Source organism: Podarcis bocagei, assembly GCF_964188305.1.
Source record: "Podarcis bocagei genome assembly, chromosome: 9".
Lineage (NCBI taxonomy): Eukaryota > Metazoa > Chordata > Lepidosauria > Squamata > Lacertidae > Podarcis > Podarcis bocagei.
This window is the reverse complement of record NC_138134.1, coordinates 61,299,676-61,320,700: the sequence shown is the minus strand read 5'-3', so window position 1 is coordinate 61,320,700 and position 21,025 is coordinate 61,299,676. Positions and strand designations below refer to the sequence as shown.

The following is a 21,025-nucleotide window of genomic DNA, read 5'->3' as shown; positions in this document are numbered from 1 at the left end:
AGAGCTTATTGATTTGCCTGAGTGATGTTACTGTAGCAGATAATGGACTGGAAGAGAAAAGGCTTGTAGATACAAAGCAATGTTTTTTTAGGACATCTGTATTTATTTATGCAGCTACATATCCCTGGCTGTGTATAAGAGGATTAACTTCTTTTTTATGTGTATTCTATCACAAGTACATTCCAGATGGCTAAGATCTTCCATTCACTATTACTACTACTAGGCCCAACATTACTCACCTAGCTTGTATCTGAGGAAGAATCTGAGGAAGAATCTGAACCCAAAGCCAGTATCGTAAATTGGACCAAGTCATGAAAGTTTCCATCCTATGGCTAATAATATAGGTTTGTATCCAATAGCATAAAAAACAATATACTATCTACATAATAATGACATTCCTATAGGGCTCTTATTCTTCAGTCACATAAAAATCTCCCCCCCCCCAAAAAATAATAATATTTCTGCTTAAATGACTCTGCACGCGCACAAAGATGACACACACCTGTCTAAATATAATCTGGCAGTAAAGCTCTGCTGGAAATGAAGGAGATATATTTCCGTGCTAATTTGTCATAATGGTCCATTCACACCAGCAGAGTTATATGTACATTATCTCTTCTATCTCCAAGACATACTGTCAGGAAATTAAGTTAAGAATAGATATTCTCCTGCCCCCCACTCAGAATTACAAAAATATGCTTTTTTTCTAAAGTCATAAGCTTCTTGCCTCCTTCCCATACACTGATGAACTGCAGACAACCTTGCAAGATGGCTGACAAGAACAGATATTGTCCGAAAAAAATCACATGAAATTATTTTTTGTTACCTTTGAGGTAACTTGAACCAAAAAGGGAGGGAGGGGGAAAGCATCACCCTAAAGTCTTTGCAGTGCTTCAAAAGCCTTCACAATCTATTTGAACAGTGGTTATATTTGGGCAGAAAAAGTTAATGTGTGTTGCCCATAGGCAATGATCACTCTTATTATACCATTGCCATGGCCCAGTGAAAACTGCCCATTGTATACATCCTATCAGTACAAATCCTATGCATGTTTATTTGGAAGCTTGTTCAAAAGGTTTTGACTCCTAAATATGTGAGCCTATCAGTGCACATTTACTTTGGAAGGGTTGTAGCTCAGTCGTAAGGTATGCACATTGCATGTTGAAGGGTTCCAGATTCAATCCCTGGTATATCCAGTTTGAGCTGGCAATATTCCCTGCCTGAAATCCTGGAGAGCTGCTGGCTGTCAGTATGAAGAATCATGAGCTAGATCAGGGTTTCTCAAACTTGGGTCTCCAGCTGTTTTTTTGGTACTACAATTCCCATCATCCCTGACCACTGGTTCTGCTAGGTAGGGATGATGGGAGTTGTAGTCCAGTAACAGCTGGAGACCCAAGTTTGGGAAACCCTGAGCTGGATGGAGCTGGTCTCACTTGGTGTATGGCGGCTTCTTGGATTCCTATTTGGAAGAAAATCCCACTTTGTTCAATGGGGCTTAATCCCTCATTAGTGTGCTGAGGATTGTAGCCTAAATGAATATGTCATTAAACAGGTATTTAGGAACAGGAGCCAACAGAAATCTAGTACCATGACCACAGTTTTTCCTTTAAAAAAATCCTCATGCAGGACTAGACCCACACCAATCCCATAGAGGTATACACTAAGCAGAAACTAGCACTTATCTAATAAAGTTTGGAACTTTAGTCCAGCCAGTGCCTAAAGGCACTTCCAGACTGAGATTTGTTCAGGTTCCAGTTGTACTCAAGACCTAGAAAACACACAAGAACTTTGCCAGGTCTCATACTGAAGCTTGCAAGTCCAAATCCCAGGAGGGAGAAATTAAGGAGAGATGGAAAAATAAATAAATAAAAATATGAAGGATTTGCTGTTAAAACCCTCATGCAATTGTGCACCTTTTTTTTTTTTTAAGGAAGCATGGCCTCCCATGCCTAGCAAGCTTCAGTCGAAATTCTTCCCAAATGGAGCACAGAGCAGGATATTTTCCTGACACTTCTGCCAAATGTTTTAAATGCAGGATTGTGGGTTTCCCATCCACCGCTCTGTTGTCATAAAGTGGAGGGTCCTTTTTGGATCCACTCCAGCAATATAGTATGAGAATATTGAATCTTTAATTGTTTTTTTTTTCCAGCAGGTTTCTTTCTTCTACAAATCACATTGCCAGTGTAGCTGCATTCATGTACTTCTACTTACTCTGCATACACAGACCATCTGTGCAGTTCTTGGACTGTAAGACAAGGCCTTCACAGTCTTTGCCCCCATTCTTTGGTGCTGGGGCCATGCATTCCCTCCTGCGCCAGTGGGTACACTCTGTTCCGCAGGTAGACCATTTACTCCACGGTGTCCACCTTCCATCTACTGTTCCAGAAAAAAAGTAAAATAAATAAATAAATCAATTTTGAAGGGGAGGGAGGCAAGAGGCAGAGATGCAAATAAAGACTTGTTTATAAAGTCATTTTTTTTAAAAAAACCCTAAAAAATCCAGATGCGAATCTGCTGTGCACGAAGAGTGGTACAACATTTGAGAAAGCCGATATTTTATTTGTCCAAAATACAGAGCATGCAATATCAAGGATATTTATTTTAGTCTGAAAATACTCTGAAGCCTATATTAAAGGGCTTAGTTTCAGTCTGTTTCTGGACCATTTGCCTTATTTGTTTAAGGAACAGCCAAGATTGTGGGGGTGCCATGCTGTAATGAAGTCTTACGGTGATCTGACATTAAATTCATATTGCTCAAGGACAGCAAATTCCACCCAGAAAGCTGCTAGCGCATGTACATATGCAGCCCTTTCTATTTGGCTACTAACACTCTGATTCAGTGCACACTTCCAGATTCCCACTATTTGTTGGGTGGGATTTAATGCATCCCAGAAAATTCAGGTTGTGCAAACTCGGGTTGTACAACAAACCCTCTTCCAAATAAAAATCTGTACTTTTTACAGCAAAGAAAAGTGAAGGAGAATGTGGTGGGATAAGAATTGCTTGACACTGTGACATATAGCATCACTGCAAACAAATAGGACGAAATCTAACAGCTAACGTTGTATAACACCTCCACAAACTTTGTGCAAACATAAATCATGTTTAACATCCAATATGAAGCGTATATGGAAGCAATCAGTGACTCTGATGCGGTCACTGACTTCATGATAAGATTGAGCCCAACTATCCACAGTGATGACTTTCTGCTTTAACAAATGCTTGTAGTATGAGAAGCAGCAGTCTAATATCAAGCTGCCGGGCTACCACCTTCATCATTAGAGTTTGTGTCACTCATTAGATTTAATAATCCTGATTAGCTGAACCATAATTCTCACTTGCCACCCCATCCAAACACACAAGATTTGAGCACAGATGCAGAAGTGACACTAAATTTCTGACCCTCCTTGACTCCCAAACACTGTTGCCCTTAGGCTGTTTCCTCTGCCAAACATGCTCTCTGTTTCTTTTGCATACTTGGACAACATCAACAGTATCACAAGCAACTGAAGCACATAGCGAGATGGGAAGTTGGACACTTGCCCTCTCTTTGTCCATCATATTAGAGCCCTACATAACAGTGCACTAGGGAGAGACACACAGTGGTCTTTGAGATTTGTAGTATTCCAAGTGCTATTGCTTCGGTTACTACAACTATCAAGGGCCAGAAAGTCATGGTGACAGATAGGAAGGTAGACAGACCTCCCCATATCCCATTTCCCCACATACTACTGCGGTTCATGTTGTCACTGGCCAGGTACGTGTGTGTGTGTGTGTGTGTGTGTGTGTTTTCTGGGTCTGATGGAGATAGGTAGGATGGGTCATTTTCAGAGACTTGTGTTGGTTCAGAAAATTATCTAAGTTCTTTCTTTGTGTTTATTTTGTTTTGCAGATCAATCCCAAATGAGATGTGGAGAGTTTACCAGTCTCTATTTATTCATTATGTTCTTTACTAGTCAATTTATAGATTGCTTACTATAAAAAAAATATCTTCAGGCAGTTTACAAAAACAAAATATCTAAAATATGCTTTAAAACAAAATATATCGACAAGTATTCAAAAATATCAAATCTCTAGTGAGCAGGATGATATCAAGTCTTTGAGCAAGGTGGCCAAAATGTAGCAAGAAGGGGGGAAAGTTCCTCTCTGAATGCCCTTGTTTGTCCTGGCAGGTAAAAAAGTCTTCACCCAAGAGCTTAAAATATTGTTTTCAGCTTTACTGCTCAGAATCATTTTATATACTTAAATTCCAGTTTACTTCCAGAGATTTCAACAGAGCTAAGACTTAAGTCTCTTAAGATTTTGAGCTTTGAAATGTTACGTAAATTGCAAATTACAAAGAACAGAGATGGCGGGTAAGCTTTGTGCAATAATTGGAATGAACCTACTGCTGTTTGCACACCATTCTGTGCATTTATATAACAGAATGAAACATTTACCCGCTGAAAGGGAGGGGAGGGGGGAACAAGAAAACAGTTATCTCCCCAAAGCTTGATGCTAGAAGAACAAGATTGAAACAAAATATACAGAAGTGGACCCATCAGAGTTATATTTGACATACCTGGACACAATGTGGTACAAGCTATTTTCTGCAAACTTTGGCCTTCACAGAAGGCACCTCCATTGAGTGGAGCAGGGTTGGTACAGGTTCTTGTGCGCTTCTGGGAGCCTTTTCCACAACGGCTGTTGCAGACAGACCACTCGGTCCAGGTTGACCATCCTCCATTGACTGAGAAGACAGAGAAATCGAGAAGGCTCAAAGGCAGGGTATATAAGTCAATGAACACTGATATTTCACAGGAATCCTAATGCTTTTACTATTTCATGTAGTGTGTTGGCCTCTTTATTAAGCCAGGTATGGTGAATGTTGGAGCTTTAGTTATCTATACACATGAACTGGTGCTTCTTAAAAGCCGAAGCTCTTCACTCTTATGTATTGCATGCAATTTCCCTTTTGGTTTCCAACAGCCTGCCAAACTCCTCAGTTAAGTGCACTACAATTAGGGTAGTGATTCAACTGATCTTTATTTCCATCCCAGCTGATATGTGGAACACTGGCACACAATTTATGAATTCTAATTAAATGAATCAGCAAATGCAAATGAGTAATGTATCCCTCCCCTAGTAGATGTACCAACCCTAATTACAAAATTCCTTTTCTAAGGGAGCATTAATTCACTACTCTGTTATCAGTTAACTTTTCTCCCCTTCCCAATTTTAAACAGCGTTATATGGCATGCCACTAAAATGCACCCTTCCCAGAGATAGATGGACTTCCAGACTGCTCTGATGAAGCTCACAATTGCCAGGAGCAAGGGTGCTATATTGTTTTAACTACTTTATCTGTTTTATTTTTATTATCTTGCCTGGTGCCAGGCAAAAATATTCATCTTCTTGCAGGCCTTTGGCTAATTAAACAATCTGTGGCCTATAAAACTGTATATGTTGGGGTTGTGCGTGTATTGTTTTAGTTTGTTATTATGGAATATATGTTTATGTTTTCATATTGTAAACTGCCCTATGATCTTTGGATGAAGAATAATATAGAAATTTAATAATTAGTATAATAATATTAATGCTTACCACGTGACAACAGCCTGTTGAGAATTCTGAAGGTTGTCCTGCCTTGAGGCAGAGAAAGTTGAAAATGAATGCAACCACATAGACAGAAAATGTGCTCTTAGTCACCTCTCTTTCTCTTTATAAGTTCTTTATCTCCCTTTATCTCTTCCCTAGGAAGCCTTCAGATTTCTCAACAGCAGAACGCCAGGCTGCTCTCACATGTTGAATGTAATATGGAGTCTAGGCTCTAATTCTTGCAGGCCAAAGGCAGTATTGACTGCATATTCCCACTGGTTCCGTTTTTATGCCTTGGTAATGAAATGTGAAAAAAGCAAGGCATGGGACGTCAGCATTCCACAGTAACAAGAAGAACTAATTTCTTCAGCTCACTGTGTTTTGATTAAAAATGAGAATGTAAGAAGACTCCTTCTGGATCAGACCAAAGACCTACCTAGCCTAGCCTTTGATTTGCACAGTTGCCAACCAGCTTCCCATGGGAAGCCTGCAAGCAGAGTATGAGCACCATCACACTCTCCCCACTCATGTTCTCCAGCAACTGGTTTTCAGATGCATACAGCCTCTGATACTGGGAATAACTGGTATCCAGTGTGACTAGCAAACAAAAACACCATTCTCTACATGCTCTATTGGAAAACAAAAATAGCTCAGTGCACCTTTGCTCTACTCATTCCTGCACCGGTGCCTATCCTCATTTGCAGCATGCCGTAGGTCAAGGGTAGAAAGCATAAGGCCCTCTATATGTTGCTGAACTTAGCCTCCAACAACCTTGACCACTGGCTTCTGTATAGGATTGAATGGCTGTCTTCCTTAATTCACTGACAGTCTTTGTCACAGAGGTGTGAGCTCATGCAAAAAGTATCTTAGGTAGGCTTATCAGGTTTTCAACTCCAGTCCCCTATTCCTCACAGCATTTCAGCAACAGGTGACGAAGTTCCACCTACCTAGTCAAACTCTTTGTGTTTGGAAAGAATAATTATATCTAGTGTGTGCTGAGTCTTGCTTCTGTTCCTGCATGCTATTGTGCTCTCCAGCTGAACTATGCTGTGTGCGTCTGTTGGGCCTCCTTTGTATCACAAATACTGCTAATTAGCTGTATTCAACCATTTTCCTCACAGAAAGAGGAAAGAAAAGCCCTCACTGTGACTTCGCTGAGACAACTGCTTACAATTAAGCGAAACTGCTGCCTTACCTGCAAAATAAAAGTTCTAGCATAATCTGTCTTGTAATTAAACTGATTGTGATAAAAGCAACAAGGATCATCTATGGTACCATTAGAGCTAGGTTTTATCCTCACAATACTTTTCTCACTTTAGTAGACAACAAAGGACAGTTTATACGTACATTGTTCCAGCCACATGGAGCCAACTGGGAAACCTCTATGTGGTATGGCAGTTCTGCACTGGGGGCATTATATGTAGGGATGCTTAATAAGTGGATTGCATAGATGGATTTGCCTGGATTATGTGATGAGGCAGAAGACTTCATGATTTAGAGGATCAGTGTAGCTTTATGACAACACTGCCATAGCTAGTGCAGTGAAATTTGAGATGCTGAAACATTTGCCAATTGTCCACAGTCTTTGTGTTTGGGGAGGAGGGGAAGAGGGCAAGAACCTTTGTGATTTATTCCATTCCACACAGTGCTAGTCCAAAAAATAGTTGGTGACAAGGTCTATAGACCAGTTTGGGTCATTTGATCTCTCCATCAAGTACAATCTTTGGTTGGGCAAGTGGCTATTGGAGAAGAGATATCCATTGTGTTCTGCTAGTGTTTTAATGACATTTGATTGCTTTTCAGGATAACTACTCTAATTCAAACTGTTTTAATGGCTCACTAGTGTCACTGTTTTTATGGTTATCTTTGTTTAATCTGCAGATTTTGTTATTTGCTGCTGTTGTTTTAATGCTATTGATTAGTTTAGCCACCGTTAGTCATTTGCAAAAAGGCAAAATATAAATTCCTAAATACACATACACATATGTCCCCCTTGTCCAAGAAGGTCTTTCCAAGGGATATACATTTTAGCTGACAGCCATGTGATCAAGTGCATATTCTGCTTGCCTGGAGAGAAATAGCCAGCTGGATGGTACAACTCACTGTCTTAATTTGGTAGATCAAGCTGTAGTTTCATTGTGAGGCAAAACCATTTCCCCTTACCATAGACAATGACAGCAGCAGTCGTGCTCTTCCTCTTGGCCACAATGTTTTTGGCAACACAAGTATAATTGGCTGTGTCAGAGAGGCGTGCCTGCTTTATGATCAGGTTGTGGTCAATAGTGATGTAAAAATTCCGGTCTTCAACGGGATCAATCACCTCTTCATTTTTCAGCCACTCTACCTGTTGAGATTCACAGGGAAGGTCAGCAGCCCCTACCAGAAATAGCATGCAGTGGAGTTTTTTTTAAAATTAATATCTATATCAGGAAGACTAGACATGTAGGAAGCTGCTCTATACGGAATCAAAAAACTGGTCCATCTAGCTCAGTATTGTCTACATACAGAGCCACCAAGAGACAGAAACAGATGGCACTCTGAGCTTTTGCATATATAAATGTAAGTCAATAGGCCTCTTGAAAAGGAAAATATGAAGCAAAATGTGTAGGGGAACTACTGCATTCCTACCCTGCCCTTCGGCAATACTCTTAGAGTGTCTAGCAATAAAAATGTACAATACAGATAGAATCAAAGAATGTTACAATAAATGATGCATCTTGGCTGAGTGTGCTCACAATGCTATAGGCTTGCAAATCTGCCTCCCTCACATATTACATTTGTAGACATAAACCCAAAGCATTTTACAAGTAAAACATCTTGTGTTCAGATGTAAAAACAAGGATAATGTGTGCATAGATTCTACTATATATGCTACAAGCATATTAGCCACAGTTGCAACTTAACACTCCTAATCTTTATACGAACATTTAAAAAAATGTTTGTAGACAAACAGAGGGAAATAGTTAAAGATATAGACATGCGTCTCTAGCTATACAATATTCCATTCATTTCCACTCCAGAGAAGCACCCCATTCTCCCAGAGCTGCCTGAGGTAAGCTAGTCTAGCATAACTTGGCTGAACATTCAGTGGCTTATTTGCTTTTGAACTGAGCATGCTTTAGAGACCCAGGATGGATCAAAGCGGTGCCTTCATGTCACTGGATCATTGGAATTTGTGCCCAGCAATTTAATGAAACGAAGAAAAACAGAAATATTCTCAGCCCCTGGCCAACCCAATGGAACACAGAAGGGTCTCACTACTAATAAAGACCCGGTTTGTCCTGACAAACATCCCCTTTACCCTAAACCATTTGAACATCTGCCCAAGGAGACTGGAAGCCAACGAAGCCTGCTCCATCTTATTTCAGTCACAGAAAACACTATGAGCATATAGGCAGTAAGCCTCTCCCGTTTTCAGTAACACAAAGCTTGATTCATGCCTTGCTAGAACCAGTTAAGTCCCACCAAAGGAATGATTACTCCAAGGCAGGAATATGCATATTTGAACCGAGTGTTCTATGTTATCCCATACATGATCATTTGGTGTGAATGTGCAAAGCCTTGTCCATAGGTAGGCATGCACATCACCTGCAATCCTCACCACTGTGGTGCCTAAAGGCAGCTGAGTAGCTTAAGAGGTGTAGAAGAGGCTAGTTAAGACAGTGTTTCCCAACCTTTTTTGGGCAAAGGCACACTTGTTTCATGAAAAAAATCTCGAGGCACACCACCATTACAGCCCCGTGACGTCAGCGCGCAGCGTCACGCCGGGAGGGACATGAATTGCTAACAAATTACATAATCACCTCCTTGAGGGCTGGCTCATCTTCTCCGAAGGCAGAACCCCATTAATTAACAGCACAGACTCACACCATAGCCAAGACGAGGGGGGAAAACCTCAGTCATGCACAGTCATGCACATGTGGGGGCTAAATGAGGACGAAGACCGGGCAGAGAGCAGGGTTCAAATCACCCCACCTGGCCAGGACAATCCCTGGGTGCTCCCTTGGGCCACTTGCCTGACCCACCTCGCAGGGCTGTTGTTGCGAGGATAACACAGGGAGAACCACGCGCGCCCCCGGGAGCTCCTTGGAGGAGAAAACGGGCGATGAATGCAATGCACGAAATATATGAGAGGCGGCCAGGTTTTGCAGGTGAGGGGCCCCCGCCAGCCTCCGCTTCCAACACCCGGCGCAACGACGCCGAAGTTTCCCCCCGGGCTCGGCTCGGGGAGCAGCGCTGCTCCCCCCCGGCTCCCCTTCGCCCTCCCAGCTCTCTCTGCCGCCCACTGGGGACCCCCCTCACCTGCCAAGTCCGGAGCGCCGGTGGAAGTTGCATGCATGCATGCAGGGCGCCGCGTTGCCATTGCATTGCACTGCACTCCATGCAACGCCTGCACGCATGCATTGCCTTGCACGCCCGCCAAGGGGTCTCCCCGCAGTCCGATGAGTCCCCTCCGGCGCGGATGCAGCATTGCAAAAATAACACCCCCCCCGACGCAGCCCTACCTGGGGGGCAGCCTCCGCTTCCGCCGCTCCGCCTCCGCGGGGATCCCCGGGCTCCATCCTGCCGGCCGATCTCCGCAGGGGCGCAGGCAGGCTGCGCGGGGTCTGTGCGGAAGAGCCCCTGCCCGCCCAGCCGCCGCCGCTGCGCTCATTCCATGGCCGGGAGAAGAGCGCTTCAAACAAAATGCCCGGCCCGCCAGGCCACGCTGGGAAACGTAGTTCGCGCACCCCGCGCGGGCGCGGTGCCCAAGGGCGAGGGGACTACGGATCCCGGCAGCCCCCACACCGGGGACGGAGGGGGAGAGGCCGGGTGCAGGGATGGAGGGATGGGTGGGCGAGCGAGTGAGTGAGTGGCAGCTGCCAAGCCTTGGCCGAGAGCCAGGAAGGGCCTCCCCGGAGGAGGAGGAGGGAGGCGCAGAGCGGGAGGGAGGGAGGGAACCCCAGGGGTCATCTAGTGACGGCGCCCCAATCGAAAATTTGACTTTTTTTAAAAAAAAAATCTTTCGAATTTTTTAATTTTTCCCGTGGCACACCAGGCAACATCTCGCGGCACACTAGTGTGCCGCGGAACAGTGGTTGGGAAACACTGAGTTAAGAGACTCAGCAGATGGTGGCAGAACTGCTTCCTTTTTCTGACATCTGTACCCAAGGTAGCTACCTCCCTCTGCCTAGTGATATGGTGGGGTGTCCAACAGAATTTAATGAAATGGACTTCTATATAACAAACTTATCTATGATCCTTATTTGTTAAAGAAGGATGATACTTAGTTGTTGTTGTTTACATACTTGTTACCACAAAGTACAAGGAAACCAAAATACTTTGCACACTTTGCTGCAAAAATCATACCAATATAATGACAGTGCTTTTCAAATATGGAAACTAAATACAGAGAAGCAATCACTAATGATGTAACCCAATACATATCTACTTCGAAATAAGTCCTACAGAGTTTGATGGGGCTTACTCCCAAGTGAATGAGTACGAGTACAAAATGAAGTACAAAATTAACTTTATTTAAAAGTACAGTAAAACCAAATACTGCCCATTGTAGATGTAATAATACAGGAAAACTGGCTCAAGGTATGTTGAGAACCCAGATAACGTAAGCACAGCTGCACAAAGCCACAAGAAAGACAAGATGGAGTTGAGATATGGGGCAGAGTCACGTAAAAGAAGATGATTGGAAAAACCTCTCTAATGATGTTTGCCATTTTCTCCTGTACCTTAGGCTAACTTCCCTCCTATGGTTCCATCTCTTTCATAATGTTTCTCAAAATCAAGCCTTGCTATGCCTTCTTCATCAGAGCTCTGTTATAATTTCTTCTAAAATGCTGGATACACACTCAGAGGATAAAAATTCAAACCATTTGCCACTGTTTTATGTGTATAATTTATCATAAAAGACAGGATATTGCATTTAAAGCTCCTTGGGGCTTTGACCAAAACCACCAGATCTACTTGTAGGGCCTTTAAAAAATGAGAGAGTCATAATGCCACTGGTAATAGTACTATATAAGGCAAACAACAATTGCTCCAGATAGAAAATGCACATTGCAATTACCTCAGGAAAATGAAGGACAATTTGCAATAAAAAGTCCTGCTTCATCTATATTTTCACATATTTCAGTAATTTAGGAGCTCCATATTATTATATTTCTATGCTTTATGCTTCTTTAGATTAGACACCCCTGTGATGTCATCAGATTTATATCCTCTAATTTTGGTGCTAATTGAAGCTTCTGTTCTAACAGAACAGTTGTGCCATGGATAAAGGGTTAAGGCCCTACTTACTCAATACCATGGAGCCAATCTGGATCAGGGCCCTGCACAGCTGCTATTTTTAAAAAGAAGGTTATTGCAACTGGTATATATATGCAAATAACACATCTGCTTATGAATCCAGGTTTTCTGACTCTGATAGCAGGATTTCTTTATCCCTACTGTCCTTGTTTGCACGTAACACAGAGCTAAACTATGGCTTAGTATGAATGAGCAAATGTGTGGGCTCCCAAAGAAAACATGGCAGCTGTTTTGGTCCTTTACTGGCCATTCTGCTGCTGTGCCAAGCCATGGTTTGACTTAACAATGTTTCCTGAATTCATGTTTATGGTTTAACTCTCCCAGACAAATTTTGAGCTGTAAACCATAGGACACACAGCTCACAGTTAGTCTGGAAGAGAGTGTATGGAACAAGAGCCAGGGTTTGGATGCAACAGTAACACAAGCCATAGCTTAACTTAGTGCAATGCAACCACATAACAACCACAGGAGCAAAGCAGCCACAAACTCCCCACTAGGAGCTCACATATTTTCTTGTTTGTGGTAAGCCAGTCATGGCTCACACAAAAGGAAACTGAAGAGAGTTTGGATTTGATATCCCGCTGTATCACTACCCAAAGGATTCTCAAAGCGGCTAACAATCTCCTTTCCCTTCCTCCCCCACAACAAACACTCTGTGAGGTGAGTGAGGCTGAGAGGCCTCAGAGAAGTGTGACTAGCCCAAGGTCACCCAGCAGCTGCGTGTGGAGGAGCGGAGACGCGAACCTGGTTCATCAGATTACGAGTCCACTGCTCTTAACCACTACACCACACTGGCTACATCACACTGAAGGAGTTTTGAATGAGAGCAAAATATTAACGTATCTCTCAACCATGCCAAAATTTCATGCTAAAAGATGCATATATATATTCTCTCACCCTCCTCACCTACATCTTCAATATGGGAACAATTAGCCCACAAAGGCTAGAGCACCTTTCATGCACAGAGATAACATAATAGATAAGTCACTGAAGCTCCTTTGCTTTTTTGATGCACACCATTGGCCATAAAGAAGCAGCTGCGATACCCACAGGGTCCCAACACCCTAACACCATAAATATTATAGTGCTGTTGCAGAATTTTCACTGTAACAAAGCACCTGGATAATTCTTTCAATATGTCAGCCTAAGGAAAATGTGATTGCATGCAACTTCATGCCCTCCCTGTGTGTGAACACACACACACACACACACACACACACACACACACACACTATTGCTAAAGCATATGCAAGGCTTTCATGACACTGCATTCATAGGGAAGAAATGCACAATCCACTGTGGCAGCAATTTAGAGCACTTTGCACCTTGTAGTTCCTGCTTTCTCTTGCTCACTCTCTCCTACTCCCTGGTGGGAGACAGATGTGTTGTCTCTAATTATTCACTGATTGGCATCGGAAGATATATTAACATAATTGGCACATTTGTTCTAATTAACTGAGGGAACCTGCCACATGTCACCCAACATGAAATGTGAGACCAACAGCCATCAGCAAGGGAGAAAAACTGACAATTGTCACAAGGGCTGCCTTGCGTGGCCCTAATCAGGTCTGTAGAACATTTTGAGCAACTGTTTAATGTTAAAATAATGAATTGAGGGCAGGCAAAGCAAATTAGTTTTAGGTTTTGCATAGTCTACTTAAAAGTCACACCAGTTGATTAGGTGGCGTATATTTAATTTTTAACCTTTGAAAATATAAATCTGTATACAAATCATGGACTGTTGTATTCTTAAAAGAAGCACACTCCTCCTCCTCACAGGAGAAAATGATTTGCCTATCATTTGGGCCTGCTAGAATATACATGCACATCATATAATGAAACCTTATTTTGCATTTAAATTTAAGCATTGAACAATGTCTGGTGGAATGAGCTTTATCATGATGCGAGACAATTTCAATTAGCTCTTCAAGGGTTTGGCAGTGGGTTTTTCAGGTGCTACCAAGCTTCTAACCGTGCCATATGTCTTTGCGCCACAAACAGCTGCACTGCACACTTTTTGTGATCATCAATATAATTAGCAATGAAGTGCTTTCTGCCTGCTGCAACCCAGTCCTCCTATCAGCATCAAACAATTTCATAATTCCATAGGTAGTCATTTTCCAGCCACGCTCCTCCTTATAGCATATTAAGAATCAGGGAAGCACCAGGTACAATATATGGAGGCGACCCTCACAGTGTGAAATGATAACAGGGTTTTACTTTGTTATCTGTTCACACAAGCAACAGTTTGGCACCCATCCTGGAAAACAGGACAACCGCCGAGCATGCTCTGTCTTAACTTTAATAAACATGAATTTGCCATTTTCCCCACTAGGTGGGAAAATACTTCTTTTTTAAAAAAAAAAAATTTAAAGTATTTCTATCCTATCCTTCCTCAACAGAACTCAAGGCAGCTGATAACAACAAATTAAAACACTAACAAATACAACACAGCAGACTAAAAAAAAATTGAGGGAGTTAAAACTGTTTACTAAAATTAATTTCATCATCACAGCTTCCAACGAGCTAAAATGAATTCATCAAAGGATCTTACTGGAAGGAACAGTGAGAAAATACAGCTGGTAAAGGCAACTGGACCTGGGTTAAGAGCCCATGAAGCAGAAGAGACATGCAAGAAAGGTGTTCATACATCACATTCAATAAGTGTATAATCTGAGCATCTGTGCACACAATAGTTGAACTGTATACTCAAAGTTTTTCACATGTAATATCAACAGTGTACACACTGTATACTGGTGTAGATGGATAGTTGAGCTGTACTCTTTTAATCCATCACATATAATGTTCAATGAGTGTGCAGGCTGTTTCTCTGCCCACAGTAGGTGAGCTGTATGCTTGTACAGTTATTCACTTGTAACATTCAATGAGTATACAGTCTATTTACATGGTATTTGAGCTATACATATCAACAAGCATACACTCTTTCACACAAACAGTGTGCATGTATACAGACAGCTTGTACTGGTTTACAGGATCATGGGTGAACACACCTAAAGGAACCTGGAATGAAGGAACCTGACATAAGCAGGGCCCAATAGAAATAAATCCAAGGAGGATAATTTGGGACCTGCCCTCATCCCCCCAGGGAGCAGATTCAGGCAATTTCCTAAGAAGGAAATGAAGCAAAAGTCCCATTAAAGATATTCCAAAAGCAAGGGCCAAGCAAAAGAAGGCAGGGCAAAATCTGATGGTGGTTTAGAAAAAACAGAGAGGAACAAGGGAAGGCAGCAGCTAGTTGAACAGACCAGGAAATTCATAACAGAAAGTGGTGAAAGGGCAGGAGGCTTTCAGGAGGAGGGGGCCTAATGGGGCAAGTGAAAGGAGTAGCCCAGCGCTATCTCACATGGGGTTTCAGGCGGTGGCAGGTACAGTGGTGCCTCGCAAGACGAAAAGAATTCATTCCGCGAGTCTTTTCGTCTTGCGATGTTTTTCGTCTTGCGAAGCATGGTCCGTCGCAACTGCGCCTCTTCAAGCGGCTTTTTAAAAAAAGCACAAGACGTTTTCGTCTTGCGAAGCAAGCCCATAGGGAAATTTGTCTAGCGAAGCAACGCAAAAACGGAAAACCCTTTCGTCTAGCGAGTTTTTCGTCTTGCGAGGAATTCGTCTTGCGGGGCACCACTGTACAAGAGGTTGTTGCTTGAAGCACCGAGATTCTCGCCCTTTATTCCTTTCTTTCTTATCTGTTTCATTTTATTTCATGGGGGGAAACCCCTTCTGGCACTGCGGCTTCTTCGCCACTCAAGTCACCCAGCTGAGCTTTGGAACCACCTTGCCTTCATTGCTCCTCAGTCTATGCTCTTGCCCTCTTACTCTGCTCCTTGTCTGCCTTGAGTTAACAAGAGCACGGACTGTGACCCATTGCTGAGAGCGCTGGTCTGGAAGTCTTCAGAAGGTGGGGCAAAGGAAGCAGTGTGCAGAACAGGAAAGTGGTAAGTGACCCATTCCTCAGCTGCAGCCAAAGTTTCCGTTTCTGAACTTATCCTCTGTAACTACTAAAACATACACAGCAGCTCTGCAGAACCTCCTTGCCTTCTCTGCCCTACTGATACCTTCCAGATGATGCCCCACAATAGGTGTCACACAGCTTTGCAAGTGACAGCGCCACTTCCTGCCCTATCAGTATTCACAGGCATCTCTGCCTCTAGCGTTCCACCCGCCTTATAAAAGCTTTCCCCTTTCTGAACAGAATACAAAACACAGCCAGGGCGACAAGAGCACCTGCATAGAAATGCATACACACAGGAGTTCCAATTAAGGGATAACGGCAGAGAAAGAAAAGAGAAAAAAACGAGAGCCACTCTCATCAAACAAAGCAAACAGCAGTTATATTAACAATCAATTAGACACAGCAGCCACCTGATGCTGCATATTTGGATAAGTCCCAGGCTGCTCTGAGCTTTCTGCCCAGACAATGCCAGCTGAGCAGAATTTGAGTCACGCTCATCCCAGCTTCACAAGCAAATATGATTGCTCGACACCACAGTAACTGCCCCCTATGCCTCCCCTCACCCACATCTAACTGGATTTAAGGAAGTACAATGGCAGTTTTGAAGCCCAATTGGGTCACCAAGTTTTACAGCTGATGTTCTGCAATTAAACTCTTAGGGAGAAGCAGCCCCTTTATAATTAGCGAGGCAATTATCCCCTTGTTGAAGGTGCAGCGAATCACACATTCCAATGCAAAACTTCATTTAGCTGCTTATGGCATATTAACTAATCTTAGATCTCACTGATGTTTGATCTATAACCTTATTGCTAGGAGTTAATTTGATGAGTCTGCCTCACTCAGAGACCGTTCCTCACTCCCAGTGAGATTCGGGCATCTTTGAAAAGAGTAGAAGCGAAGAGAAAATGAATTAGTTGCTAATAACCTGGCTGTGTTACTTTGGAAGGATCAGTATGTGTCCTAGAAAGAAAAGAGAGAGAACACAGGCTTGTCTTTCCCAGAGGACTACTGGTAGTAGGGCCTTGTTTAAAGAGTATCTAAGACCGCACTCTTCACTAGGGCAATACTGTTAAAGACACCCACTCTGGAAACCCAACACAAATGGATCCACACTACCACTGACTATATGTCACTTTCAATTAGGGCTCCAATGCCCAAGGTTGTGTTAAGGTTTTCCTTGGAAGGAACTAAGAGAATCACAAATTCTTAGTGGTGCCATCTGGTTCAAACATACTGTGAGGAAGTCGGTCGTCATTTTTCTGCACTTCCTGCCCCAGTTTACATGCTATGACAACAATCTAGACCTTTAAATTTGATGTGTCTTGGTGTCATAAAAAGAAATGTGTATTTTTTCCCCAATATAGTAGAGCCAGTGCGGCATAGCGGAAAGAGTGTTGGACAAGGACCAGAGAGACCAGGACTCAAATCCCTGCCCAGCTATGAAACTCACTGGCTGACTGAGCCAGTCACTGTTTCTCAGTCCAACCTACCCCACAGGGCTGTTATGAGGATAAAATGGGGAGGGGAAGAGCCATGTATGCCACCTTGAGCTTTTAGGAGAAGAAGTAGGAAAGGTTATCTCTTCAATCTCCATTCCCCCATGATACTTTTTGGATGTAACAGATGCTCAGTTTTGTTTTTTTATTATTATTATTTTTTTTTAATAAAAATTTTTATTGCGTTTCTTTCCATAGGTTAACAGATTTGTTTACATAGCAACATGCAAGAAACATTTTTTATATATAAAGAAAAGTAAAGAAAGAGAAGAAAAAGTTAAGAAACTTTCATAACGTCCTTCGACAATTCGCTTTTGGACCTCCTCGCATCCTCTCGGCATTGCATTCATTGTTCTAGCCAGTTCAGCAATTTGTTATCTTGTTTCCCATCTTATTATACCTTTAAATTTATTATGTTACCAACTTTGAAAATTTGTAATTTAGTTTTAACACTCTTAATAAACATAATATTTTGTTTCTAATTTGTCTCGTTTTTTTTCCATCAATACTTACTTTATCATTTACTTAAATAAGTTGCAGAAGCATAACGTTTCTTAATCGTGCACAATCTTAGCATTCAAACAACTTATAATATTTTTGCAAATAGTCCTTAAATTTTTTCCAGTCCTCCTCCATTGTTTCTTCGCTCAGATCTCGAATTCTGCCAGTCATTTCTGCCAACTCCATGTAGTCCATCAGCTGCGTCTGCCAGTCCTCCAGTGTGGGTAAATCTGGTGTCTTCCAGAACTTTGCGATAAGAATCCTAGCTGCTGTGGTTGCATACATAAACAAGGTTCTGTCCTTCTTTGGCACCTTCCGGTCCACCATGCCCAGAAGAAAGGCCTCAGGTTTCTTAGAAAAGGTATATCTAAATACCTTTTTCAGCTCATTATGTATCATTTCCCAAAAGGCCTTTACTTTCGGGCAGGTCCACCAGAGGTGAAAGAATGTCCCTTCTGCCTCCTTTCATTTCCAACACTTATTATCAGAAAGATGATATATTTTAGCCAGCTTGACTGGGGTCATGTACCACCGGTATACCATTTTCATAATGTTCTCTTTCAAGGCACTACATGCTGTGAATTTCATACCGGTGTTCCATAACCTTTCCCAGTCCTCAGACATAATGTTGTGTCCTACATCCTGTGCCCATTTTATCATAGCAGATTTAACTGTCTCATCCTGTGTGTTCCATTTAAGCAGCAAGTCATACATCCTCGAAAGTACCTTAGTCTTTGGTTCTAGTAACTCCGTCTCCAGTTTCGATTTCTCCAACTGGAAACCCACTTTTTTATCCATTTTAAATACCTCTTGAATTTGAGCATAATGTAACCAATCTCGCACCTTATTTTTTAGTTTGTCCTGGCTTTGGAGCTTCCAATTATCTCCAACTCTTTCAATCAATTCCCAATATTTTGGCCAGTAGGCCTCCATATTGGGCCTTTTTTTAGAGATCTTGGCTTCCACTGGTGATAACCACCTCAGGGTCTTGCTTTCTAATAAGTCCTTATACTTCATCCAGACGGCAAAAATTGATTTTCTGACAATATGGTTTTTAAACAATTTATGAACCTTCGCCTTGTCATACCACAAGTATGCATGCCAACCATAAACATTGTCAAACCCTTCCAGATCTAGGACATCAGTGTTTTCCAACAAAAACCAATCCTTCAGCCAGCAGAAGGCTGCAGCCTCATAGTACAACCTTAAATCCGGCAGGGCAAACCCCCCTCTTTCTTTTGAGTCAGTTAGAATTTTGAATTTAATTCGGGGCTTTTTGCCCTGCCAGACAAACTTAGATATATCCTTCTGCCATTTTCCGAAACATTCCATTCTGTCCACGACCTGGAGGGTTTGAAATAAAAATAGCATTTTTGGCAGAACACACATCTTTATAGCTGCGATTCGGCCTGACAAGGTAAGTTTCAATCTTGACCAAATATCCAAGTCTTTTTTAATTTCCGACCAACATTTTTCATAATTATCTTTGAATAGATTTAAATTTTTGGTGGACAAAGATACCCCCAGGTATTTCACTTTTTTAACCACACTTAGCTCTGTCTCTCTCTGGTACCCCTCTATCTCTGTAGGCGTCAAATTTTTGGCCAAAACCTTAGTTTTTTGTTTGTTTAGCTTGAATCCCGCCACCCGACCAAACTCCAAAATAAGTTCAAGAACTCTTTTTGTGCTAGATTCTGGCTCCTGTACTGTAATGACTAGGTCATCTGCAAAAGCTTTCAGTTTGTATTGTTTCGCTCCGACCACTATACCCTGCACCAACTGGTCCTCCCTGATCATATTCAGCAGTACCTCCAGAACAGAAATAAATAGCAGAGGGGATAAAGGGCACCCCTGTCGTGTCCCTTTTTCAATTTGGAGTTCCTCCGATACCACATTGCTCACTATCAATTTAGCTTTTTGTTCTGAATAGATTGCTTCTAGTCCATTTTCAAACCCCCGTCCCACTCCCATCCCTTTCAAGTTTTTCTTCATAAGCATCCAAGAAATGTTGTCAAATGCTTTCTCCGCATCAATAAAGATTAAGACAGCCCTTGTGTTTCTAATTCGCAACAACTCCAGTATATCAATAATGTTCCTAGTGTTGTCAGACATATGTCTGCCAGGGAGAAAGCCTGCTTGGTCCTTGTGAATTACTTCATTTAGTACATTTTTAAGTCTATTTGCTAAAATGTCTGCAAATATTTTGTAATCCACATTCAGGAGTGAGATGGGACGGTAATTCTTAAGCTGAGTCTTTTCCCTTTCTGACTTGGGAATCAATGTGATAAATGCTTCTTTCCAGATGCTCAGTTTTGGACTGATATATACCTTTTATTGCTGGCTCTGCCTCAACTTTTGGCCTCGACTGTACACAATTTGGAATACTTAAATAATGTACTCCACTGTTGCTGCTGCTGCTGCTGCTTGCTGGTCTCTCAGTTAGTCACTTGTTATTTTTCTTGAAAATAACAAAATCCATATTCAGAAAGAAAGAGTTGGGTAGGTAGAACAATCATCTGACTTCAGATCCTGGGTTAACAGGGAAAACCTGCTAACATAACCCTTAACCATGGTGCTGTACACAGATTCATTAACTATGGTTAAGCAACCAGTGATGTTGGTAGAAAAAAGCCAGAGCTACTGGAAATGTCATATTGCTTTTGCCATTCTTCCTACAACATTAACCTTTTCCTTCATCAGCTGCTGGATTGCTGCTGCACTAATACTTGTGAAAGAGATGCCGAGTTGATTTTTCCATTGGCTGAACAAATCGTCTGTTGCCTTTCCTGGCTCCAAGCTACCCAGAATAATGAATCTGGCTTTGACTCTAGGCCTTCTGGGCAATGTGTAGAATTCCTAACACACACCCATTCATTTGGATTTGGCTGTCTCTTACAAGGCCTGCAACTCCAATCCACTCAAACAAATGCTATGTTTCAGTGAAGCCTCAACTCAAGCTGAGCTGTTGCTGCTTTTAGAAACTGTAACTGGCTGCTAGCCAGCTCCTCCTATGTGTTGGGTCTTGGGAATGGCAGCTTCTAGAGCTCCCGCTGGCTCCAGAATACAGTTCACACAAAAGTAAAGCAACGGCATCTCTACATTGCCTTATAATGGGAAACCAACACAGAGCAGCCAACACCCATCATACACAAAGAGATATTGTAGACTTAGAAAACAATAA

General features: G+C 42.2%; 1 protein-coding gene and 1 long non-coding RNA gene across 4 annotated transcripts in view; both read right to left on the bottom strand.

The window, feature by feature from the left end:
* LOC308594380 overlaps window positions 1-21,025 on the bottom strand; it is a 920,885-nt gene that overhangs the window by 325,569 nt on the left and 574,291 nt on the right. The gene's annotated exons all lie outside the window — the stretch shown is intronic.
* Window positions 1-21,025, bottom strand: part of UNC5C (unc-5 netrin receptor C) — a 326,267-nt gene that overhangs the window by 52,493 nt on the left and 252,749 nt on the right. For 2 of the 3 annotated variants that reach the window (XM_081206986.1, XM_081206988.1), the window contains exons 5-7: window positions 7,741-7,921; window positions 4,562-4,729; window positions 2,212-2,376 (exon numbers count right to left, since the gene is read on the bottom strand). In XM_081206986.1, the coding sequence (XP_081063112.1) occupies window positions 2,212-2,376; window positions 4,562-4,729; window positions 7,741-7,921 (514 nt within the window). The remainder of the gene's footprint in view (window positions 1-2,211; window positions 2,377-4,561; window positions 4,730-7,740; window positions 7,922-21,025) is intronic. The other variant, XM_081206987.1, reaches the window with a different exon arrangement.